The 27,238-nt window shown below is 41.5% G+C and overlaps 1 protein-coding gene across 2 annotated transcripts; it reads right to left on the reverse strand.

Moving 5' to 3' along the window:
- Positions 1-596: 596 nt before the first annotated feature.
- Positions 597-26,837, reverse strand: OBI1 (ORC ubiquitin ligase 1). 2 transcript variants are annotated; one of them, XM_075850265.1, is made up of 6 exons: positions 26,704-26,837; positions 20,612-20,747; positions 17,501-17,592; positions 16,957-17,193; positions 11,553-11,641; positions 597-2,595 (listed from the first exon to the last, which is right to left on the reverse strand). In XM_075850265.1, the coding sequence occupies exons 1-6, from the start codon at positions 26,788-26,790 to the stop codon at positions 1,260-1,262; spliced, it is 1,977 nt and encodes a 658-aa protein (XP_075706380.1). In that variant the 5' UTR covers positions 26,791-26,837; the 3' UTR covers positions 597-1,259. The 2 variants fall into 2 exon arrangements, with proteins under 2 accessions (XP_075706380.1, XP_075706379.1); XM_075850264.1 differs by lacking the exon at positions 26,704-26,837 and adding an exon at positions 23,664-23,834.
- Positions 26,838-27,238: the final 401 nt, after the last annotated feature.

Below are 27,238 nucleotides of genomic sequence, written 5' to 3' on the forward strand. Positions count from 1 at the left end.
TTTTCACCAAGTGGGCGTTGTAAAGAGAAGTGTATGATGTTGACCAATCAGCGTCATACACTTCTCTTCATTCATGTTCAGCTGTACTCACAACACAGCGTGATCTCACGAGATCACGCTGTGCTGTCACTTACTCCCACAGTAACTGTATCGGAGAATCGGGAGAATGAAAAGACATCGCCTCCCGGCTCCTTGGTCATTAGGAACAAATTTGAATAAGACTATACAATGTAAAAGTGAGGGACACCTATAAACACCATATGCTGGATGAGTTTTCCTTTTTGACTGGAGTGTTCCTTTAATTTGTCTGAACGGAAATACTACACCTGCCACTACACAGATATCATGCCTATGACATGTACAGACAGGGTGGTCACCAATACAGGAAGTCATTGACAGAGGAGTAGGAGTCATCAGACCATGCAGAAGGGTAAATGCACAGCAGCAAGGTATTTTATTGCTTTTGGATTATAGAAGAGTGGAAGTAGGATTTAAGATCAGTGTTAAAGTCTATGTAAAACTTTGAAAGCAAACTTTTTACAAAAAAACGTCAGTGTGTTCTGTGCAACTTTCAAATTCGTTTTTATTGAAAACTATTTTTACTTTTTGAGATACAGCTGCTTTGTATTCTGTATAAAAAGTGGTTGTATCATTCATTGAAACCTGTACCTGTCAGGTTCATGGGACTGATGGGTTCCGTGACAGCTTATCCATCACGTCTAAGTTCATAACTTGTGTGATAGATTACAGGTGGATCCTGTGTGGACCTGCTGACACTGAACCCGTCAGGTCCGCTGGACTGACAGATTCAGGTCTTAGCGAAAGATACAGCTGCTCTGTATACAGGATATAAAGCAGCTGTATCTCAAAAAGTAAAAATAGTTTTTAATAAAAACTAAAATGTAAAAAGTTGCACAAAACACACTGACATTTTTATTTAAACAATAAAATAAAATCACTTTCAAAGAGTTATACATAGCCTTTAATACTAATGAAACGAAAACAGAAGTTTAAAACAAAAATGGCATGTGGTTTCTTTATTCTACAAGCTAGGAAACCAACAGGTAGCTCTTCTACAAAAGTGAGAAAATCAATAAAACTATAAAAATTGGATAAAAGCCTGCTGACTTTTTAAATTACTGTTTCAAGATGATCATATGAAGAATATTCATAAGAAATGAAAAGGTAGATTCTTATATCCTTACAATTAGCAATGGCCTCATTTACAATAAACCATGTCTTTACAACGCAAGCCAGACTCAGATCTTGGATGATTTTGAAGGGCTATCACTAGATTGGTTAAGCATTTTTCGTTTTGCAGGAGGACTGTTACTGTAGGCCTGGAGGATACAATGGGACATCCGAGTTGACTGTGACGTATGTCCTGTGCACTCTGCCTCCCCAAAAGCAGAATGAAATATTAGCTCCTTTTTAGATTGTAATGATGGTTCACACGACAGAGAATCTGTATGTGACAGATGGCCTTGAAAGTTTTTATCCTGTATAGCAGCAGCTGGCTGATTCATATTGTATTGAGAGTGCTCACCAACCCCAACTGCAGATGAACAACACGGAGCATATGAAACAGAAGCAATACGTTCTCCACATTGGCGAGATGATGCCGATTCTCCAGAATCTTTACCAACTTTGAAAAAAGAATCACTCAGAAAATTCATTTTTGTTCCTGAAGGAGCAATGCCACAATACGAAACTTGACTTCTTCCATTACACGTAACAGTATTAAGCTCATTGACGTTATCAAGACTACCCCCCTTATCCATGGAGTTTCCAACGGAGACCCTACTTTGGTTAAGGCCTTCTGGATGTTCTCTTTGATCGATTGTATTATCCGTTTGTTTTTCTAATTGTAAACCAATGTCATTTTTCTCTGGTAATTTACTTTCTCCTGGTTCACAAGTCGTTTGGCGAATACTTAGTTTAGGCTCACAAAAGCACGAGAATCCCCCAACACTATTCAAGTTGTTTTCCCCATTAGAAGAGTTGGATTTGCAAAGTTCCTTTCTCTTAGGTAAATCATCGAACACCAATTTTCGAAGATATGTTAGAGGTTTCTTTAAATGACCATGGCTGGAAGAACAATTTGCTTTGCTACCCGGTGTGTTCAGATGAAGAGAGCTAAAAGATAAAGATGAAGTAGGACTTCCGAAGCCTTGAGCCAATTCTGCACCTTCCCTTTGACACACGCTCTCTAAACTCATCGGCTTACTGCTATATAACAATGTAGATGGATATTTACTAGTTGTTTTTTTTATCTCAGGGATGCCTGCATTTTTACCGTTGGATTCTTCAGAACAGACTCCTGTTTTATGGTTGTGGCACAAAAACTGCTGCGTTGCATTCATTTCTTGGCAGGCATGTGTGGTTGCAGCATCAGTTACACGTACATGGGCAGCATTTTCACACTGCGATTTTTCTTTTTGTATATTCTCTGGTGGCCTTTTCAGTTGCTCAACCTGAGCTTCTAGTTCTTCTATGTATCGATCGCTCCTCTCCAGAGCTTTTTTAATCCTACTCATCTCTCGTTCATACTGATCCGCTTTTGCTTGCAGTGCAGCCACTGTAAACCTTCCAAACCTATAAGAAAGACAGGAGGAAAAAGATTATTTAATCATAGTTTTACAGAAAAAGTACCAAGTGATACACAACTAGATATTAGAATCCTGGATAACTGAAAATATTTTCCTTCACTGCAGGTTATTGAAATAAAAGTAGTTTAGAAATATCCCGGTCACAAAAATATAATATTTAGTGTGTAAAGTAACAAAATGTGGTGAATAAATCAAAATATTTATTTAGAATATTAAGACTGTATGCGGTTTCCTTTTTGAAGCATTGGTTTTAGAATATTAAGCCCTTGGCACCGCAGCCATGGTTTGGTTGTTTATTTGGTCTTTCCCGCCTTCCAAAAGCCATAACTTTTTAGGTTTGTGTTGACATAGTCCTATGAGGGCTTTTTATTACCAGGATGAGTTAAAGTGTAGCTAAACTTTCTGCAAACTTCTGACATGTCATAGTGACATGTCAGAAGTTTGGATTGGTGGGTGTCCGAGCACTGAGACCCCCACCAATCGCTAAACCAAAAGCAGCTGAATGCTCACACGAGTGCTTCAGCTGCTTCGTTCTAGAGATTGTTGGGGGTCTCAGTGCTCGGACCCCCACCAATCCAAACTTCTGACATGGCACTAGGGATGCACGATGCATCGAAACTTCTATACGGTTTCGATGCTCTGCATCCACAAACTGTTCGATACCGTTATTTCATGTATTTCGATACGGAGCTGTGCGGCCACACACCTAAGTATAGTAACACATGAATGTATGAGAGTGGGTCTGCATCTGTGTAATACAGTCATTGCCGCGCTCCTGAGTCCTGATAACAAGTGTGCGGGGTCAGGATGATGCGATGCGGCCAGCGCTGCACTAATGATCTGCGGTACTGAAGACAGAACATGGCTGGCGCACTACAAAACACCCCCATGTTCTGTCCTCCGTGCCTGAACCGCCGCTCATTAGTGCAGCGCCGGCCACATCTCCTCATGCTGACCGCGCGCGCTCTTACTGTCAGGAGTGGGGCAATGACTGTATTACACAGCCGGAGCCCCGCTGGTGGAGATCAGAGAAACCGCTCATCTCCACCGCTATTCCCATGAATGCTGCGATCACAGCGGACTGTAGCAGTCAGGGGAAAATGAGAGGGGGGGGGGGGGGTGTGCCACTTGAAATCACATCACAGGGAATTCCTGTGACGCGATTGAGGGACATACCATATATGGGCAGACAGCCCAGGGTCCATTGAAAGACCCCAGGGCTGTCCTACCATATTTCCTATTGTTAGGGCATACTGAGGTATGTCCTAACAACTGCCTGTGTACTATCTGTACACAGGCTAATGTACTGTAATATAGATATATGCCGGTACATTACTATCAGTATATAGATATATGCCAGTACATTAAAGTAAAAATAAAGTAATGTTAAATAAAAAATTAAACACACCTTTTTTACAATAAACATTAAAATAAGTCTCAATACATAAAATATACACACATTCAGTATTGGCGCGGCCGTAATAAGCTGCACAACATTTTTTTTTGCGTCATTTATGATGTGTACGCTGTAAAAAACACAATAAAAACTGCTCTCTTTCACTTATTATTGTGGGGCACGAGGTGTAATGAATTTAACCTCAATGTGCCTCACATTAATAGTAATTAACCCCATCATGTACCTTACCATTATAACTGAGAAACACGATGGGGTTAATTACTATTAATGTGAGGCACGTGGAGGTTAAATTCATTATCACAGCACGCGCCTCACATCAGAAAATGGAAGAACTTTTTTATTTTTATTACTGTTGGCAAAGTATCGAATTGGTATCGAAATCGCAATACTAAACGAAGTATCGGTATCGAAGTCCAAATTCTGGTATCGTGACATCCCCACATGTCACTATTACATGTCAGAAGTTTGTCAAACGTTTAGCTACACTTTATATAGTAATTTAAATGGTAACATTAAAACCTTTAATGTATTGGAAGACTGAAAAAAAAAAAACTAAAAAAAAAACGTGTGGTAGAATTGAAATCCCCTATTATTTTTTGGGGTTTCGTTGTTACGGCGTTGACCGTGTGGTAAAAATGACACGTTAATTTTTCTGCAGGTCAATACAATTATGGAGATACCAAATTTATTTAAAAAAATGATGTACTACTTTTACAAATAAAAAACTATGGTGTAGCCATATTCGGAGAAGAACTTCCCTATTTTTCATTCAAGGTGTGAAGCCTTGATTTTTGCGGGACAAGCTGTAGTTTGTATTGGTACATTTTGGGGTACACAAGTTTTTATCCACATTTTTTGGCTTTTTCCATTCTCTCCTAAAGTAACGTAAAAAATAATTTTTAAATTTTCACTTTTTTTTTGTGTGCATGATAACAAAGTTTTATGTAACTGTTATTTATTCCTTTTTATTTTTTTAGTCCCCTCTCCCAGGGGACAAACAAGCGATAGTTTGATCGCTGGTACAATACACTGCAATACCCATGTATTGCAGCGTATTGTGCTATTTATCGGCTCCTATTGAGACCATAGACTGCCGGAGTGGGGCGCCCCCTCTTTCTAACAACTTAGATGTCGTGGTTATTGACTGTGGCATCTAAATGGTTAAATATCTGGGATCGGAGAAGACTCCGATCCAGAGCCGACACCAACTCATTAGTACATTACGACTACTACAAATTCCCTTATTCTTTTCTTGCTCTGTTCTATGTGTCTGGTAACGTTTTATTGCAGTTCACATTATATTATTCTGTGCTGGAAACAAGTACCTAGATGTTGAATTAAAGGCTACGTACACCTTCGAGGGCATTTTTTGTTTGTTTGTAATAAATAGGTCAGTGTGATTAATGTAATTGTGTAAATAGTTTATTAAAAATCTCTTTTACTTTTGGAGATACAGTTGTTCTGTATTCTCTATACAGAACAGGAGTATCGTTCACTTTACACTGTACCCGTCAGTCCCGCGGTCGGCGGGACCTGCATGTCTCAGATGTGATCATTTACAGGTGGATCCTGCATGTCAGAGGCATGCAGGACCCGCTGACCGCGGGACTGACGGGTTCAGTGTAAAGTGAACGATACTCCTGTTCTGTATAGAGAATACAGAACAACTGTATCTCCAAAAGTAAAAGAGATTTTTAATAAAAACCATTTAAGAGTTATACTAATCACGCTGACTAAGCGATTTAAAAAAATAAAAATGCCCTCAAAAGGTGTACATAGCCATTAAAGGAACATGAATCTATATTAGAAACGGTGTTTACATTGTGGTTGTTTTTCAAATACTTTGGCGAAAATAAATTTAAATGTGGTATTAGATCACATGGAAATCCAAGAATGGAATCTTTTTGCCGAGGACTGGTCATCCATTGATTTTAAAAGGCGTCATGTAAATGTGGACTGATCGCCGGAGGTTAACAATAAGCTTACCATCAGGGATGCTGCCTCAGTTTAGGATGTTGTCCTAAGCGACAACTCCTTTAGGGTGGATTCAGACAAACGTGTTTTGCGTCCGTGCCGGCCGCGTGGTTTTCACGCGGCTCGCGCGGACCTAGAGAAGTCTATGGGGCAGTGCAGACAGTCCGTGAGTTTTGCGCAGCGTTAGTGCGCTGTGTAAAACTCGCGACATGTTCTATGTGTCAGCGTTTTTCGCGCATCACACACCCATTGAAGTCAATGGGTGCGTGAAAATCACGCATGCCTCACGGAAGCACTTCCGTGGGACAAGCATTATTCGCGCAATAACAGTAAAAGAATGAATGTAAAGAGAAAAAGCACCACGTGCTTTTCTGTTTACAAACATCCAAACGGAGTGTCATAAAGATGGCGACTGCGCGAAAAGCACGCAGCTGCGCATCCATATGAACAGGGCACACGGAGCTGTCAAGTGCCTTTTGCGCACACAAAACGCAGTGGTTTTTGTGTGCGCAAAAACGGCACGTTCGTCTGAATCAGCCCTTAAAGGGAACTTGTCACTTCTAACATGGTGCGATCTGCGAGCAGCATGTTAACTATTAGTTTGCTCAGCTTCTTCTATTCTTTGTGTGGCAAAAGATGCAGGGTAACTTGTAATTTATTTAAATCCCTGAAAACGCTAGGCTTAAGAGTCCAGTGGGTGGTCCTAAGCATTGATTGGCAGCTATTTCTGTATTCACACATACAGGGAAGGCGGTCAATGGTTGAGACCTCCCACTGGACTCTTTAGCCCACAGTGAGCAGGGACTTAAATAAATTACAGGTTATCCTGAATCTTTTCAGAATGTAGCAAACTTTATAGCAATCTGCTCAGCTTCTCCTGCTCTGTAACATGCTGGCTGCAGATAGGATGCGATGTTCAATGTGACAGGTTCCCTTTAAGTTCTAAAAACACTATAATTACGCATATATTATTTATTGGAAATGACATATGTAAGCTAGCCTTTTCTGTATCATGTGGATATGTAAAGCGGTTATCTCAACAAAATATTTTAAAGGGCGTGTCGGGGTGGGAGGTTTGACATGGTCTATGACAAAATGCTTCTGTAAAGCATTATGAGGAAAAGTGAAACAGAGACAAAAAGTTTTGCCATTCTGATGTGAAAACCTTATTGGTCACATAAATGCTTTGCCAGCCCTCAGTGGGCTTGACATTCTGCTGATTTTTAGAGGAAGATGTTCGCTCCCACTGCTCCACCTACTTAACCATAAAGAGATAATGCGAAGTGCTGAACCAGAGAACACATTTAGTATAAGCAAGCTTACCAATTTGACACTAGAACATAAAATTGACCATAATAAAACATGATACTGTTAACGCGTTAGTGACCGCCCATAGGTGTTTTTACGGCAGCCACTAACAGGCTTTATTCCAATTCAGTAGCATTTTTACAGCGCTGTATCAAAATAAATAAACACAGACGGGATCAGGTAAATCTCTGCTCCAAGAGGTAGCGGAGGGCTGGAAGCTGACCTGCTTGAGCGGTTGGGATCGATATCGGTATCGATTCCGCTTATTTAACCCCTTAGATGGGGCACTCAATAGAGAGCGCCACATCCGAGTGGTTTTAGATTAAGGGGTCTCCCTCTCTTACCCCACCGGCACACCCGCAATGCAATTTCAGGGGGTAGGTGGTTTCTATGGCAGGCGGGGGCCTAACAAAGGCCCCCAGGTTTGCCTCTAGTTGGTGCCTAACAGATGCCGGTCTGTATTGCAACGTATTATAAAAGCGATCAGATGATCGCACAGTAAAGTCCCCTAGTGGAACTAAGGTGTGTAAAAAAAAAAAAAAAAAAAAAAAAAAAAAAAAGGAAGGAGTTTATAATAAATATAAATCAGAAGTAAAAAAACAAAAACACCCCCCCTTACAAAATGCTTTATTATGAAAAAAATAAATAAAAACGCACATATTTGCTATTGCCGCGTCCATAACGACCCCACCTATAAAGCTTTTACATTATTTAATCCGCACGGTGAAAGCCGTAAAAAATAAAATGAAAGAAACACTGTTTTCTGTTCATCCTGCCTAAAAAAACAAAAAAAAAAGCGATTAAAAAGCCGCATGTACTCTAAAATGGGACCAGTATAAACTACAAGTTGTCCCGCAAAAAAAAAAAAAAAAAAAGCCCTCATACAGCTGCATCGGCAGAAAAAAAAAAAAAAGTTATGGGTCCTAAAATATATGTCATCACAAAAACAAATAATTTTGAGTAAAACATAAGAAAACTACTATATAAATTTGGTATCGCCGCAAATCGCTGAATAAAGTTACGTTATTTATACCACACCGTAAACCGCGTAAATTTAGGACACAAAAAAGTGTGGCGCAATTGCTGTTTTTTTTTCTATTCCCCCCCCAAAAAAGTTACATAAATTATATGTACCCCCAAAATGGTGCTATTAAAAAAATACAACTTGGCCCGCAACAAAAAACAGACCTTACACAGCTATGTTAATGCAAAAAAAAAAAAAAGAAATGCCTTTTTGAATGCGATAATGGGAAAACATAAAAAATAGTGGTTAACAGTCTAAATACATATAACCAGCAGCAACAAAACAACTATTTAAAAACAAAACACAAGAACGCGGTAAGGCACAGATTTCGGAGCTTTACACGTGTTCATAACAGAAAAATCACTGCAGAAGCAAAAACATCAATGAAATAATGAGTGAGAAGCGCCGTCAGTTTTTCCTTTGTCCTTTTTTCCTAAAGCCCTTGCGTATAAATCATAGTAAAATCTGCATAATTTATATCTGTAGGCTAATTACAGCTTAGTCATTAATATCTTTAATTAAATCAGAATGTGAAAACATTCTTAATTAATGTTAGTGAAATGATCTTAAAGAACCAGCATTTCTATCTGAAGACCAGCAAACAAGAACACGTCAGCATTAGAAAGTGAATGTGCAACGTGCTATTATTCCTCAGAATATTTTAGCGTGTACAATAGATTTCTCAATCTTTAAAGGCATGTACAGAATGCAAATATAAAAGTTTAAAACAAAAACTCACCCAAGTACCAGCAGTCATCACAACGGGCTTTCATGCAGTACACCTAAACACCTGTTTTACATAAGAGCCTATGGTCTTAGGTCCACTAAAGCTGCCAATACGCTAGTAATTTTAGACCCTTATGGGTGATGAGATCGTTTGAACCATTTTTTTTAACACAAAATTGCGAGAGACACACTGGCATGGGTAGTTGTTGGTAGACCTGAAAAGTGGTTTAGGACAAGGCCAGACTAGCTCCACTATACAAGGTCTAAAAACTTCCTCTGCTGTGACCTCATGAACATTCACTGCTTCTGCCCAGGTCATAGAACAAGGTGGAGGTCAGTCTGGCCTCTTTGGTAACTTCCCAAATTCCATGTAATGTATGAAGTTGGCATTTCATTGGTTCTTGAAACGACAGCATTTGCAGACCAGCTATTAACAAGTCATTCACCATACGTCTAAGATCACTAGTGTATGGGTTGCTTTAGACCGGTCAATCCGTTCTAAAATAAGTAAATTTGTTATGCGGATCTGTGTCATACATATGCATAAAAAAACAACATTAAAGATGAACATACTAGTCAGGATTTTTGCATATTGCAACTTTGTAATGTGAACACATGGTACTTTGTAATCTTAAGAAAAAGTAGCATCTTCATCGCAATCCAGCAGCCTGTAGTTTCCTTTCTTTGCCTGCAAGTACTCTGCAAACATTCAGAAATCTCCTGAAACACGTGTATTAAAGTAACTAGTAGATAGGAAGGAGGAGGGGGGATGCTGCTGCAGCTTCTGTGTGAGACTACATGCAGTGAGGGGAGAGATTAGATTGGCTTAGAGTGAAGGGGACAACACTAGGTTCACACCTGATACAACCTGCCTACCATGGAGAAGATATGCAAATTCAAAAAGGACATTAAAAGAATGTCAAAAGATACAAATACACTTCAAAATTGTCATAACTATACTCTAAAACTACAATTTCCAGCATGCCCTGATAGCCTTTGGGTGGAAAAATAAAGTCTTTGGCTGTCAGGGCATGCTGGGAGAAGTAGTTTCTCAACAGCTGGCGCGCGGAAGGTTGCTGACCCCCTGCTCGAGGGCTTCATACACACGACCGTGCCCGTAATTGCGACCCGTAATTATGGGCACGGCCAGCCGCTTTTACGGGCTGTGCTCCCATAATAAAGTATAGCAGCACAGTCCGTAAAATAAAAAAATAGGACGTCCTATTTTCTTCGTCAGGTTTCTACGGCACGGACACCCTCCCGTAGACATACGGGAAGGTATCCATCGGACATAGAAATGAATGGGCCCGTAATTACGGGTGATTTTACGGTCTTCTACCTAAGGGTATCTTCACACAGGGCGGATACTCAGCGGATATGCCGCAGAGCATTCCGGCCGAAAAAAAACGCATCAAATTGTGGTGCAGTTTTTCAACCGGAACGTCCGCTGCGGAAAACTGCACATAAAAAATAAAATAAAAAAAAAGAAATAAAAAAAGCTTAATACTTACGTAGCCATGGCGACACGTCCCTCCGCCGTCCTGCAGCCCGGCCTCCTGGGATGACGTTTCATTCCATGTGACCGCTACAGCCTGTGATTGGCTGCAGCGGTCACATGGGATGAAACATCATCCCAGGAGGAAGAAACCGACTTCTGGGTAAGTATAAGATTTTTTTTCTTCTGAGTTGCGTTTTTTGAGGCGGAAACGCTGCGATTCCACCGCAAAAAGCACATCTGCTATTTGTTGCGGGATTTACCTCCCCATTGAATTCAATGGGAAAATCCCACAACAAATAAGCAGTGTTTACGCAAATACAATTGACATGCTGCGGATTAAAAAAAACTGCACCGCATGTCGATTTCTGAGGGTTTTTTTGCTTATCATTTACGCAGCGTGTGGATAAGATTTGTTCAAATCTCATCCACTCTGCTGCTACTGTAATATGCTGCGGATTCTCCGCAACGTAGTCAGTTGTGGAAAATCCGCAATATTTATGCTACATGAGAACTGACACATTTCTATATATAGCTTACCATTTCTCAATTTTAAAAAGAGAAAATGTATTTCTTTTAGGTGTGGATGTGCTTCACATTTCATTACAAAAACGGACACTATTTTATTAAAAAAATTACCAATTTGGTATGCCAATTTTCCAAACTCCAGCTTTAGCCTCTTTCACACGACCGTTGTGCAACTCGGGCAGTTTTTGACAGCATCAGAGCACCACCCGATAGTCTTCACGGACCCATTCACTTTGACGGGTGAATCGGGTCCATGAAAAATGGTCCGATTCTCCACTCCGAGGAAAGATAGAACATGTCCTATCTTTCCTCGGATCACTGACGGGACTCGGACGGCGCACACGGTCGTGTGCATGAGCAGTTAGGGAGATAAAAATAAATAAAAATCACACTATAAAATGCCATTGTAGCCGCAGCATGGTTTGTCAGGTCTATGTATATTGGAGGTAATAAAACACCCAGTGCACCTACTTTTGCGGAGATCGGAGGTCTACTTCATTTTTTAATCTTAAGTTTTCTCTTACACATTCAAGATTCTCATTTCTCAGTTTTCGGTTTTCCTTTAACATAAGAAAATAGGACAACATGAGTACAACAGGTTGCATACTCACATTAACATGTACAAAAGAATAGCAGATATGCCTTCTTAATGTAGGAACATTGTTTTTAATTAACACTGGGACAGAAATGGCACTTTGTATTCATATTCCCCAAACACAATGCAAGTCCCCCATCTAGGGAGGCAGACAAAGCTTTGCAGTTAGTTCAGAAAGTCATTAAGGGAATGTTCTAATTGCTTTTCCATGTTTTTTTCACATGGCTAGATATTTTGTGGCCAAGTGAAATTACAATGTGCAGGTATCAGCAAAATAGATGATAATTTTCTTCACTTGACTAAATAAAACAAGGCATATTAAATGTGAAATAAGAAGGGCTGAGTTTTTAAGTAAATCCACAACAATGAATATTTGACTCTTTAGGGACTCTCTGGGGGGAAGAAAAAGAAAAAAAAATAAAAAAAAAGTCTTTGAGGTGGGATCAATTTAGCCATTACAGAATAAATAGAGTTTATATTCAGAATCTGTATCCTTTCATTCTGATATTTGAAGAATTATATTTAAAGAATAATTCCACTTAATTTCACAGTTTAAAGAGGACCTGTCAGCTCTCCAGACATGTCTGTTTTAGTAAATACTTTATGCATTATGCCGTTCCTCTGTTATTCCTCCTAAAAATGGATGAATAAATGGACAACTGAGTGTTACCAGTTGGGGGTGTGTCCCTAAACAGACAATGTCCAATCAGTGCTGACAGACTGTGCAGGGACACACCCCTTTGACAAGGGGAATAGTAGGACTAAATTTAGTCCTAAATACCTCGGGGAATAACCGAGGAACGGCACAACGTAGAGCTCTACGAAAAGATGCTCCAAAATTTACTTCAACTAGTGTTTCATATGCCAGTCTAAAATACAAAAATAGGTTGGAGTAAGATGCGCCTAATTTATTAAGCTGTGCATGCCTCTTAATAAATCATGCGCATCTCTGGCTGTTTCTGTGCTAGAAAGGGAAATCTACACCAGCTGTAGAGAACCGTTGCACTTTCCCTCAGCTTCTGGCGTAAATTACTTTATTGTCAAGCTGCGGAAGTCCTGCTCCCTTAAGGAGGCTCTGTCACCAGATTATAAATTATGACCAATTTTAGATTTATGCTAATTAGTTTCTTAATGACCAATCAGGAGTGTACGACGCTGACCAATCAGCGTCATACACTTCTCATTGTTCCAGCCCCGCTTCTTTCACTGCACAATCAGACTAACAATGAGAAGTGTAGGACACTGATTGGTCAGCCTCATACACTCCTCTGTACAACACCCAGTTCGTAAAAAGTAAAAAACACACCCAGTTTGTCATTAAGAAACTAATTAGCAAAAATCTAAAATTGCTCAAAAATTATTGTTTTTCAAAATAAAAACCACTGCGGTTATGTACATTACAGCGCCGATCAGATTATGTAGGAGATAGAGCACTTATAATCTGGTGACAGAGCCTCTTTAGGGTGACTACGACCACGTTTCAATAAAGTGACGTACGTGGCGCAAAAGCCACAAAAGTTGAATTTTTTTGGGCAAATAGCAACTTTTGCAGAGTAGAACTATTAATACATTTCCCAATGTATGTAGAAAATTCCCCCGAAAATTTTTTATAAAATCCCAGCAATTCCTCCCTTCATTATCCTCATCGTCTTTGATCCTATTTTGTCTTTTTTGCAATCAAAACTGTAAGAAATATATAAATAATTCTTCCATGTGTGTTCCGCGAGATCAGCCATTTCCCCGTCCTCCTCCTCCTCACAATCCTGTGTCAGGCTGTAATACAACTGTCTGCAGCAGGAGACTCTCCCCACTGCTCAGTCTGTAATAGGAGACCAGGAATGCTCTTCTAATGTTAAACCCCTTAGCCATTGTCTAGCCATAAATAGAAGAGATATGTAGGAAATTAACCCCTGTGTTTTCTACACAGGATGGTTTCATATACAGGCAAAAAAAAAAAACACGCTATTGCGTTATAGATCCACAGCATGCCTAGTATGTCATGGATTACGCCCCTAGAAATGCAAAAGTTGAAATCTTCGACAAATCGGAAGCAAAATCCACATCCCACCTGTCTGAACGTAGCTGTACTGTGTTACGGTCGTCTGAACTATACCACAATGCAATGCACTCCAGAAACAGGAAACCAGCAGTATTATGAACTGATTGCACAATACAAAACTGCATAAGTTATTTAATAGATCTCTTAGATTTCATTAAAAAATGGCGGTTTAATCCTCTCTCAAACTTTTCCTGCTGGATATTAAAATTTACATCATACATACACTTGTCTCATAAAATGTTATGTCAACCTTCCCCCTCCTAGAGCTGACAAGTTCCAATCAGTGTCCCTCCTCCCCGCACCATGCGGAAATCTCGCACATGCTCAGTACAAGCTGCAGTCAAAGAAAGCAGCAGGTGGAGACAGAAGTGGTATCTCCACACAAACGGCTGCTGGAAGACAGACTCACTGCGGAGTCAGGGAAACTGCAGCTTGTACTGAGCATGTGTGAGATTTGGCATGGTGCGCCGATTGGAACGTGTCAGCTCTAAGTGGGAAGAGATGGAGATGACATCATGCATATACATGGCCTCATAAAACGCTCATTTTAATAACTTGCAGGAAAACTTTGAGAAAGGATTATACGGACATTCTTAGCGTATGTTCACATGCAGTGTTTTCAGGCGTATTTCGGGGTGTAAACGCCTCAAAATACGCCAGTGAAATGCTAATAAACAGCTTCCCATTAAAATCAAATGGAAAAACGGCGTCTAGTTCAGATGGAGCGGATTTTCTTACACAGATGTTTGAAAGAACGCTGCATAAAAAGACGTGTAAAAAGAAAGAGCACGTCATTTCTTTAGCCGTTTGGAGCGGTTTTTCATAGGGTCAATTGAAAAAGAGGTCCAAAAAAGTTTTCGGCTTTAAAAACGGCTGAAAATTACCCTTGAAAACCGCTCTGCAATTTTCAGTCGTTTTTAGTTGTGCGTGTGAACATACCCTTACATGGATTTTCAGAGTAAGGCCTTGTTCACATGGCGGTCAAGAAAACGATGTGTAAAGCGTTTTTTTAAGATATAGGCTTTTTGACGCATAGTCGTAATCCTTTTGACTATGGAAATTAGGGGCATTTTACGTGCCAAAGAATTGCTGATGCTTCTTTTTTCATGCAACACGTTTTTTAAACACACGCAAAAAACAAAACAAAACACGTCATACGCACTAACGGCACGCTTTCCCACGGATGCCATTAGGAAGCTTAAATCGTGTTTTTCAGCGCGTTTTATGCGCCGCAATATGCATCAAATGCACGCCGTCTGAACAGGGCCTAAGTACGCTAATCTAATCAGGTCTAAGAGATCTATTTAATCATGTTTGTATTGTGAAATCTGATGAACGATCCATTTTAAGGAAAGAAAATCATGTAATGGTATAAGATACGAACAGAAAGAAATGTTCAATGATACTCTACATTTTCTGTAGATTTTAATTGGGAAATGTAACTTTCTGTTCATAAATTGAGTGATCCTTTTAATTTGCATTTCTATAAATATTTATTTTAGTTTTAACCTCTAAGGGCCTGTTCACATCACTGTTCATTTCCGTTCCGGGGTTCCGTCTGAGATTTCCCGGAAAGTGAAAGCACAGCTTCCGTTTCAGTCACCATTGATCTCAATGGTGACAGAAACATCGCTAATGCTTTCCGTTCGTCACCATTCCGGCAGGTTACCGGTTTTCCGACCGAATCAATAGCGCAGTCGACTCTGCTATTGATTCCGTCGGAAAACCGGAAACCTGCCGGAATGGTGACGAACAGAAAGCATTAGCGATGTTTCCGTTACCATTGAGATCAATGGTGACTGAAACGGAAGCTGTGCTTTCAGTTTCACTTTCCATTGCGGGGTTCACCCGACGGAACGTAAAGCGAACGGTGACGTGAACAGGCCCTTCAAAGTGGTTTTCCCTGTGTAAATCTTTTCTGACATTAAGACGTGTTTTAAACAAAGGGGAGCCAATTGGTCTTTAACGAAGGCCTTATATGCGTTTCCAGAGCTGGCGATGATTGAACACGGAGAACTATTAATTTTTAATAAGTCATGGCCGTGCACTGTCATCTATAGCTCTGCTGAACTTAGAGAGTTACGAAACCCTATGGAAATGCATGAGTCAGAGGAAGAGTAGAATCTTTTACCGAATGCCTGCACAACTTACTTCAGGGCAATTATTTTTAATTGACGAGTTTACCTTAAGGGTACGAACACACACCGCGTAAACACTATGGATTTTCCGCTACGGATTAAATCCACAGCGTATTACAGTAGAAGCAGTGTGGGTGAGGTCAACAAATCTCGTCCCCACACTGCGGAAAAGTGGCGTCGAAAAAAAAACGCACATAAGATCGACCTGCGGTGCGGTTTCTTTAACTGCAGCATGTCAATAAATGCTGCGGAATCGCAGCTCTTCTGTTGCGGGTTTTCCTATTAAATTTAATGGGGTGCTGAAACCCGACAAATTGGTGTGTGTTGCGATATTTGCAAGAATCGCAAGTAAGAAAAATAATAAAGTTATACTTATCCAGAGTTCCCCGTTTCTTCTCCAGTCTGGCCTCCTGGGATGACATCTCATCCCATGTGACCGCTGCAGCCAATCACAGCGGTCACACGACCTGCATCAGGATCCCAGGAGGCCAGACTGCATGCAGAGAAGAGGGAGGGGGTAAGTATGACAGTTTGTGGTTTTTTTCCGGCGCTGCTTTACGCAACGGCAATCCCGCTGGAAAAAACGCACCACAATGTGGTGCGATTTTTCGGATGCCATTCCCTGTGGTGATCAGGGCAGATACGCTGCACAGCTTGACGCGTTGTATCTGCCCTGAATACGCTCTGTGTGTTCGTACACTTAAGGTTCTCAAAATTACATAGTGGATTGTTGATCAAATTAAATTTTTATACTTACAAACTCCAAATGTCCTAGAGGAAGGCAAAAACCACCCCTGAATGACAAAGACCTAATTTATCATAAATTGGGGAAAAAAATCCTTCTTGGCCCCTGCTGGCGGTCGGACTTTCACATTGATTTTTATAGGGACCATTTACATATTTATATAAAAAGAGATCTGGTTTCCCCTAAGCCTTTTTTTTTTTTTTTAGGGTGAATTTCATTTTGACAATCTCCTACCTCTATCCTACATGCAAAGGCCCACAAATTTTAACAATACAGAACATAAAACAGAAATAACGCACTCAAATTAAATTGACAATCCACACAAATCTGACACTCACCTCTTTCAACTTTGCAATGTCCTCCACAACTTTTTTGTTGGCAGCATTCACCATTTCCAGCTTTCTGCTCCACTCTTCCAACAAACGTATGCCTTTTCTATCCTCCGCTTCCTTGTTCCCACAATCACAGGACATGGAAATGGCCGCTGGATCATTTGCTTCCCTGAAACGCTCTTCCAATCGAAGATTTGCTCTCTTTAGGTCTTCTGTCTCTTTCAATAGTGATTCTATTTCTTCCTAAAATATACATGTTAAAGCCCAATAATCAGGCGTCGGAGTTTTGTATGGCACTTTTTACTAAGCAAGAACCTCATTCATCCTCAATACTGCCACCGGGTTGCAAATATATTGTGTAGTATTAAAGCTATTCCACTTATAGTGTTAATCGGACAGGGCCCTGGGTTCAGAGGACGAGCTTCCCTTTATAATATACTACGTTTTTTTACAAAACATTTCAAAAGTTAGAGCAAATATTGTTCTCTGATAGATTACCGCTATGTGAAAAGTGGAACATCCCTTCAAATCTCAAAACAGACAATTGTACCTCATATTCTTTCTGAAGAAGCTCAAGTCTAGTTTTGCGGAGGTGCTTTCGGCCTATATAGGTCTGTGTGCCCTCATCTTCGCTTGTCCCACCTGACAGAAGAAGAAACTTTTTGGATTTTGATGCTAGATACATTTTGATGCAAATAGGAACAATATTCAGAGTGTAGGTTTTATGTGTAAAACAATCCAAATTGTGCATGTATTTTCTCCAAGATAATACTTAAAGAGGCTCTGTCACCAGATTTTGCAACCCCTATCTGCTATTGCAGCAGATAGGCGCTGCAATGTAGATTACAGTAACGTTTTTATTTTTAAAAAACGAGCATTTTTGGCCAAGTTATGACCATTTTCGTATTTATGCAAATGAGGCTTGCAAAAGTCCAAGTGGGTGTGTTTAAAAGTAAAAGTCCAAGTGGGTGTGTATTATGTGCGTACATCGGGGCGTTTTTACTACTTTTACTAGCTGGGCGCTCTGACGAGAAGTATCATCCACTTCTCTTCAGAACGCCCAGCTTCTGACAGTGCAGATCTGTGACGTCACTCACAGGTCCTGCATCGTGTCGGCCACATCGGCACCAGAGGCTACAGTTGATTCTGCAGCAGCATCGGCGTTTGCAGGTAAGTAGCTACATCGATTTACCTGCAAACGCCGATGCTGCTGCAGAATCATCTGTAGCCTCTGGTGCCGACACGACGCAGGACCTGTGAGTGACGTCACAGCGTGATCTCTGGAGAACACGGCTGTGTCTGCACTGCCAGAAGCTGGGCGTTGTGAAGAGAAGTGGATGATACTTCTATACACAACGCCCAGCTAGTAAAAGTAGTAAACACGCCCCGATGTACGCACATAATACACGCCCAGTTGTACTTTTACTTTTCAACACGCCCAGTTGTACTTTTGCAAGCCTCATTTGCATAAATATGAAAATGGTCATAACTTGGCCAAAAATGCTCGTTTTTTAAAAATAAAAACGTTACTGTAATCTACATTGCAGCGCCGATCTGCTGCAATAGCAGATAGGGGCTGCAAAATCTGGTGACAGAGCCTCTTTAAAGCGGATCGGTCAGAAATGTATGCTGCGCTGTCTGAGGGCAGCATAAAGAAGTGTCAGGCGTGCTTATTTCAGCATACGGTCACTTTTTAGTTAGTGTTCAGTAGTTTAGGAAATTATACTTGCGGCATACGGCCAGCGCTGTAAGAAGAGTCCAAGAATATTTACGCTCCCCAACCGCTGACTGACACTTTTCCCTCTATGCACGGTAATAGAGAGAAAAGTGTCAATCAGCGGCTGGAGGGCGGATGAATATATGAATATACTTAGACTCAAGCTTGCAGCGCTGGTCACGCGCCGCAAGTACAACTACTACATTCGCCTAAACTACGGCACAATACCTTATAAGTGACAGGACATTGAGATCAGCGCGACTGTCACTTCTCTATGATGACCTCACACAGGGCAGCATAAATATCTGACCGATCAACTTTAAGACACAGCATGTGATGCGCAGACCAAGCACTGCTCAATGCAGTGACGTCACTATGAATGACATGAAAAGGTCTCATACATTGCAGGTGGCGGTTAGAGCGGAGGCGCGGGAATAAAGAATCAATACAGCAAGTATATTCAAAATTTTATTATTTGTATATTTTGGGGCCACATACCGCTTTTTCCAAACACAAAATACTCTGTTAGATCCAGTTCTCAAGGAACTCAAACTGGGACCATTTGTATTGAATTTAAGAAACTTGGTTTAAAGGGCCAATGTTTATATGCTAAACATTAGAATGCAAATTGATGTGACAGACATTTGCCTATCACTTTAATTAATAAAAAAAAAAAAAAAAAAAAAAAAAAGCTGAATTCTAAAAAGTTGTTTGATCAGCTTTACGTTTCTAGTCAATGTTCTCTCTAAGCCCCTCTACATAATGAGAAGGGCAGGAAGGGACACGGGCACTGTTACTTCTAAAACGGCAACAAATACATTTCTGGGATTATCATATGCTGGATTAAAGTTTCTCTCTCACCTTAACATTTTGCCCTTTTTAAAGAGGCTCTGTCACCAGATTATAAGTGCCCTATCTTGTACATAAAAAAACACTGCTGAAATCTACATTACAGCGCCGATCACATTATGTAGCAAAACTATCAATTTTGACGAAGTTATGACCTATTTTAGCTTTTGTGTGGGACTTACAGCACAGCAAGCGTAATCTTGCCAGATCACGCTGTAAATGACAGCTTACAGCTAAATCAAGCTTGCTGTGCTGTAAGTCCCACACAAACGTTACCGAAGTGTCGGGATTGTGAATAGACATCGCGTCCTGGCTGGTAGTGATGTCTATTCACTCTCAAGACACTTCAGCAACGTTAATGTGCGAGTATGTGACCGCACATCATGATCTAGCAAGATCACTACGTGCTGAATAAATGAATGGGGAGAAGTGTATGACACTGATTGGTCAGCGTCATGCACTTCTCTCTACAACGCCCACTTGGTAAAAAAGTAAAAACCAGTTGGGCATTACAAAAGTCATTAGCATAAATCTAAAATAGGACATAACTCCGTCAAAATGTATAGTTTTGCTAAATAAAAAAAAACACTGCTGTCATCTACATTACAGCGCCGATCACATTATGTACAAGATAGGCCACTTATAATGTGGTGACAGAGCCGAATATTATAGGGACAGGTCTGCTGGACTATTAGACCAAAGGGCACACATCTTGTTTTTATATTGTGCCATTTGGTTAATAGCACAGAATACAATGGATTAATAGTTATGAGTCCACTGTATTCATGAGGGGAGCACGCCCTCCGCTATTTGACTCCTGGTCGCTATGTAGCCGGTTTGTATACTAGAGCATCATATTACAGTGACAGACCATTAAATTAATTTCCCTGTATATTCTATAATGCAACAGTAGTATCCGCTATGGCCACTTTCGTGGGTGAGTGATAAAATATAAATCTGTTAAATCTAAAAAAAAAACAATTGGTGAAGGTTGGTTATCGCAGCATGATCACACTATTAAAAAAATAAAATAATATTCTTTGAAGGTGAATGGTCAAGCATGGAAATAGAAAGCAAGAAGACAATTCCGCATACCTATGATGCTCTTGCAGGGATTCTCTTGTGTTATGGGCACCCTACAAGCAGGGCACTGGCTGTTGTTTTTCAACCATAGTTCAATGCAAACCGAACAGAAGACATGATTGTTAGCGCAAATGACCGGCTGCCGTACCTGCGACCAGAAACAAAAAGGAAGATCTTAAAAGTGACATACAAACATTAGCACCGGATTCTCACTACAGGTTGGGCCAAGCACACTGAATACATGTGAAGAATTAACCCTGCATGCTCTGTATAGCATTTTGAGTATGTATTGGGTATCTCGGAGGAGCGAGTAGAAAGAAGGTGCTCATGTCAAACATGATTGAATAGTAGAGCAGGATAGCTTTGGAGATATGACACGTCCTGTAAACCCATCAGCCTGTATGTATTGCTCTATTATTAACACATTGCACATAACGGGAGCGTTTCTCATAATAGTAGTATATGGAATTACTTTATATATCTATATTTCTCCCTAATACACAAGTGTAAGAGTAATCAGCAAAATTGTTCCTACTGCCAGAGGAGTGATCTGAAAAACATCCCTGCTATAGACAATGGTATACACCAATATGGAGAACACGTGCTCTGAAACGAACTAAATATTTTGCTTTGTATGGTTTCAACAAATAAAAAACTTCTTAGGCTATGTTCACACGGAGTATTTTGCCGAGTTTTTTGACGCGGAAACCGCGTCGCAAAACTCAGCAAAAACGGGCCGAAAATGCCTCCCATTGATTTCAATGGGAGGCGTCGGCGTCTTTTTCCCGCGGGCAGTAAAACTGCCTCTCGGGAAAAAGAAGCGACATGCCCTATCTTCGGGCGCTTCCGCCTCTGACCTCCCATTGACTTCAATGGGAGGCAGAGAAAGCGTATTTCGCTGTGTTTTATGCCCGCGGCGCTCAATGGCCGCGGGCGAAAAATGACGCGAAAAACGGCGTGCAGGGAGAGGAAAATCTGCCTCAAACTTCCAAACAGACTTTTGAGGCAGATATTCCTCCTGCAAAATACTCAGTGGGAACATAGCAGGCTGTGTTCACACAGAGTTTTTTGCAGGAGGAAAATTCTGCCTCAAAAGTCTGTTTGGAAGTTTGAGGCAGATTTTGTCCTCCCTGCATGTCGTTTGCCACGATTTTTGCCGCATTTTTCGCTGAGTTTTTCGCCCGCGGTGGGCGGTGTTAAGAAGCTGCTTCATAAAGTAAACGTAATTAGCATAAAAAGGCGCGAAAAACTACAGTATTTAGGGAAAGAGGAGGACTTCAGGAGAGAAGAGCACAGAAACTAACTCTGGACAGCTGCGGCCATTGAGGGGTCAGGCGATTTTAACAGGTAAGATGTTGATGACAGGATCCCTTTAATGCTACTGGGCGTTTATTAACTTTTGACCAAGTGGGCATTGTAAAGAGAAGTGTGTGACGCTGACCAATCAGTGACCAATCAGTGACATACACTTCTCTCCATTTAGGTCAATCTTTACTCAGCACAGCGCCATCTCGCTGTGCTGCCACATACACCCACATTCACTTTAATGAAGTGTCTTGAGAGTGAATAGATATGACCTTCAACCAGGACACGATGTCTATTCACACTTCGGTAAAGTTTGCGTGGGACTTAATCACAGCACTGCGTGATCTCGCGAGATCCCGCTGTGAATGACAGCAAGGCTGTGCTGTGTGATTAAGTCCCACAAAAATCTTTACCGAGGTGTTGGGAGTGTGAATAGACATCGCGTCCTGGCTGGTAGTGATGTCTATTCACTCTCAAGACACTTCAGTAAAGTTAATGTGGGTGTATGTGACAGCGCACAAATGGACATGAATGTAGAGAAGTGTATGACGCTGATTGGTCTCCGATTGGTCAGCGTCATACACTTCTCTCCACAACCCCCACTTGGTCAAAAGTAAAAACACGCCCAGAAACGAATTAGTATAAATCTAAAATTGTTCATAACTTGCTCAAAAATTATCGTTTTTCAAAATAAAAAGCACTGCTGTCACCTACATTACAGCGCCGATCACATTATGTAGGAGATAGGGCACTTATAATGTGGTGACAGAGCCTCTTTAAGGACTGTTTACACAGGCCAACAATCGGGTGAACGAGCAACCCCTTCAACATTTTATGAACAGGATCTCCAAAAACTCAGTTCATGTCAACGGATCTGGCGCTTCCGCTTTTCTCGTCGTTCTGTTTCTTTGACGGAGCAAAAATAACCGAACCGTGAACACAGTCTAGGGCCCCATGCACACGTCCATGCCCATAATCACGGTCATCGCGGACAGCCGTCTGCATTTGCAGACCGTGCTCTCATTACAAAGTATGGGAGCACAGTCCACAAAACAAAGAAATACGAAATGTCCTATTTTTAACAGAAGGTTCATACGGCACGGACACCTTCCCGTAAATATACGGGAAGGTGTCGTCGGCCATAGAAACGACACAGTCCGTAATTACGGACGAAACCTGGGGCCGTGTGTACGGGGCCTTACACATCCAGATAGACAAAAAAAAAAAAAAAAACACACCAAGGACATCACAGCGCACACATTTGTGATTATGTAAAATGACAACGCACGTAGAAGAGTGAAGCTGCCTATAGCAACCACATTACAAGGAACATTCCTCAAGTTAAAGGGTTTCTAGTTGCCCATAGTAACCAATCAGGTTGCTGCTTTCATTTCTGACCTGATTGGTTATTATGGGTAGTTGCTCCTCTTTTCCCTTGCATTCGTTTTGATACATTTCCCCCAGTGTTGCGTATTAACTTCCTGCCTATGGACATCTCAATTAACTTTATGCAAAACTGGACAACTCCTCTAGTTAGAAAGCAAAGACAAGCATCTGGTTGCCAGGGGCAACAGCACTTATTTCTGTATGCATGTATTAAACACGTACACACCTCAACCTATTCACAAACACGGTGAGCCCTGAACGTCCGTGTAACCATAAACTACTCCAGTACAATACAATGCCGGAAGAGCCGTGTGAAACCATCGTAAGCCATGACTGGGATCAGAGCTGGATCTGCAGCTCCCAATGTTCTCACCTTGCCCAGACAGATATGACAGGTAATGGGGAGAGTAAGTGCCAGCGTTACGTTCTGCACATTGTGTGCCATTTCTAACTCCACCGACCCGGTCTTCCTCACTACGGCAGCTCGCGTTCTCCCGAAGCCCTTCATACACAAAGCGCAGCTACGGGTGACAGCAGAGGCAAAACTCCTCCAGGCTGGAGAACGCGCTTTCAGTGGTTTGGTTTGGCGCCGTAATTACTATTCCGCGGGCTTCAGCCATTCACTTGTAGATGAAGGAGATTCTCGTGAGGAGTTGTGCGGTTACTTCTCATATGTTTGTTTTGGATTTAATTTTAAAATATTTATATACAAGTGATCCCAAACCAAATAATGCGCCTGCAACTTGTTAATAACTCCCAACAGTCCCGAATTCCAATTCAGCGGGACAGTCCCGAATTCCGGGTGCTGTCCTGCTGTTCCCTGGCGGCCGGTGTTATGTCCCGCTGTCAACTTTATCTGGGTCCTCAGGACGCAGATACAGTTGAATCCAATACTGAAGCAAGGAACCGTCAGCTCCCTGCTTCAGCATTAGTTAAGAGCAGAGGGAGCTCCTTTGCACGCCGAGGACTCCCCGGGCACGGCGCTACTTAGGGGCATCTCTATTATATACCCAGGGGCATCATACTGTATGGAGCAGCTGTGGGGGTATACTACTGTGTGGGGGTATACTACTGTATGGGGGCAACTATGGGGCGTTGTACTGTATAAGGGCAGCTATAGGGGCATTATACTGTATGTGGGCAGCTATGGGTCATTAAGCTGTATGGGGCAGCTATAGGGCGTTATACTGTATGGAGCAGCTATGGAGCCATTATACTGTATGGAGCAGCTATGGAGCCATTATACTGTATAGGGCAGCTATTTGCATTACACTGTGTGGAAGGCACTATGGGGTATTATACTGCGTGGGGGCAGCTATAGGGGCATTATACCATGGAGCATCTGTGTGGGCATAATACTGTATGAGGGATAATACTGTATGGGGGCAGCAATGGGGACATTATGCTGTATGGGGCAGCTATGTTAGCATTATTCTGTATGGGGCAACTATTGGGCATTATGCTGTATGGGGGAATTTGTTTGGGCATTATACTGCATGGGGCATCTGTGTAGTCATATACTGCATGGGGGCATCTCTGTGGGCATTATATTGTATGGGGGCATCTGTGCAGGCTTTATACTGTATGGGTGCATCTATGGGGGGCATTATACTGTATGGGTGCATCTATGGGGGGCATAGTATACTGTATGTTTGCAGCTATGGGGGCATTATACTGTGTGGGGGCAGCTAGAGGGCATTATACTGTGTGGGAGGCACTATGGGAGCATGATACTGTATGGGCTGAACCGGGTGTGTATGGGCGGGGATTGGGTGGGATTAGAGGCGTGGCTTAAAAGAAAAAAAAATGCTGCGACGCACTACATGCGACACATCGGTTGTCCCTCTTTGTGATACTTGAAAATTGGGAGGTAGTAAATATTGTCAGTCATTACTACTTCTCAGGCTGAGGGCTACTTGCCCCTCTTTAACACTATTTTGATCCAACTTTTATTTAAGGTTTTTTTTCTAAAAACAAGTGACAAATCGTCATGGTACAGAAGTATCGCCCGTGTCTCCCATTGAGAGTAGAGTGACTTTATCACTATAGTTTTTTTTTTTAAGATGGATTCATACAGAATTTGTGAGAAAAAAATAATTGTTGCTTGTACAAATGCATGCTGAGTAAGTCAGACCTGGAAGCTTTGCTACTGCTATAGCAAAACGCGCTGCCTCACAGAGACATTGTACAACCCGTTATGTTTATGGTGCGTAATACGGACTTATAGAGGTCTATGCGCATAGTAATTCCTTGTACATGAGCTCTAATGTTGAGTGACAGAAGTCACCATGGTGGATTTCTATGTAAAATTATTACAGTGTCTGAAGAATGAATGGAGTTGAACAGTTTATCATTGTGAAATCTGGCGCTACACATGAGACAATTGTTGGCCGACAACTTTCTCTCTCAACTACACATTAAACATGCACGCTCGGCTGAGCATGCATGTTTATTTCAATGGCAAGTAAGGAATAAGACACTGCCAGACACCCCTGGCAGCGACCTGTCATCCACACGAACAAAGAATCATACATGATGAAATCCAACATGCCCTATCCTTCTTTATCCCAATATCTGCTGTCAGAAGGCCTCCATGCACAATCCCGACTAAATTGGCAGGTTTGGCCCACTGGTAACTAATATGTATATCCATAGGATATGGCATAAATGTCTAAGAGGTGGGGGTCCCACCTATAGGTTCCCTGATTCAAAGCAGACACTTTTTACCATTGTAGTCAAGAGGTGGCTTCTCATGCGCAAACATTTAATATTTTAATTATATATATATATATATATATATATATATATATATATCTGAGCAAAAGTAATGGGGCACCTACACATTACACCTCAGGAGATTTTATGACATGCCATTCTACATCCATAAAGATTAATGTGGAATTGGCCCCCCCTTTGCAGCTAAAACAGCTTCCATTCTTCTGGGAAGGTTTTCTACAAGATTTTGGAGTGTCTTTGGAATATTTTGCCCATTCATCCAGGAGAACATTTGAGAGGTCAGACAATGATATTGGAGAAGAGGGCCTGGCTCGCAATCTCTGTTCTAGTTCATCCCAAAGGTGTTCGATGGTATTAAGGTCACGGCTCTGTGTGGGCCAGTCAAGTTCTCCCACACCAAACTCACCCAACCATGCCTTTATGGACCTTGCTCTGTGCTCTGGGGCACAGCCATGATGGACCAGAAAAGGGCCGAACCCCAAACTGTTCCCACAAAGTTGGAAACACAATTGTTCAAAATGTCTTGGTATACTGAAGCATTAAAGGGGTTTTCCAATCCTTTTTTTTTTTTTTTTTTTTAAATCAATGCAATGTTCCTCTATTAATATATTAGTGCACTCTGACTAGCTTTTTCTTGATAATAAATGGTTTTAGTAACACTACTCCCTATTGTTTACCTTGAGAGGTTTGTTTTGCTCAGTAAGTTCATTCCTCTTCTCTTCCTGTGTTTCTCCTCCCTGCATGCACTGCTCTAGTCCCAGCATGCAATGTGCATGCAGCAGTGCACTTGCTCCGCCTACTACACCCAGCTCTACTAACTTCTGCAATCTCAGTCTTCATTTTGGTGCTCTCATTCTATTACTGATAGCACAAGCTGAAATCACTGGATATCTGCGTTTTTAACCTCTTAACGCCGAAGGGCGGATATATCAGTCCTCTGCAGCTGCTAGTTCGCGCAGGAGGAGGGATATATCCGTCCTGTGATGGCTCGGGTACTGCCAGTGTACCCACGCGATCAGCGGCAGGAGCACGGCTGTTATACACAGCCTGGCTCCTGCTGCAACTGCGGGAATCGAAGCGCGCTCCGATTCCGGCAGTTTAACCCATTAAATGCCGCTGTCAATAGTCACAGCGGCATCTAATGTGTTTGACAGAGGGAGGGAGCTCCCTCTGTCCCCCCATCGGCGCCCCCGCAAAGAAATCGCAGGTCGC

The sequence above is a fragment of the Rhinoderma darwinii genome, chromosome 2 (genome assembly GCF_050947455.1).
Source record: "Rhinoderma darwinii isolate aRhiDar2 chromosome 2, aRhiDar2.hap1, whole genome shotgun sequence".
Lineage (NCBI taxonomy): Eukaryota > Metazoa > Chordata > Amphibia > Anura > Rhinodermatidae > Rhinoderma > Rhinoderma darwinii.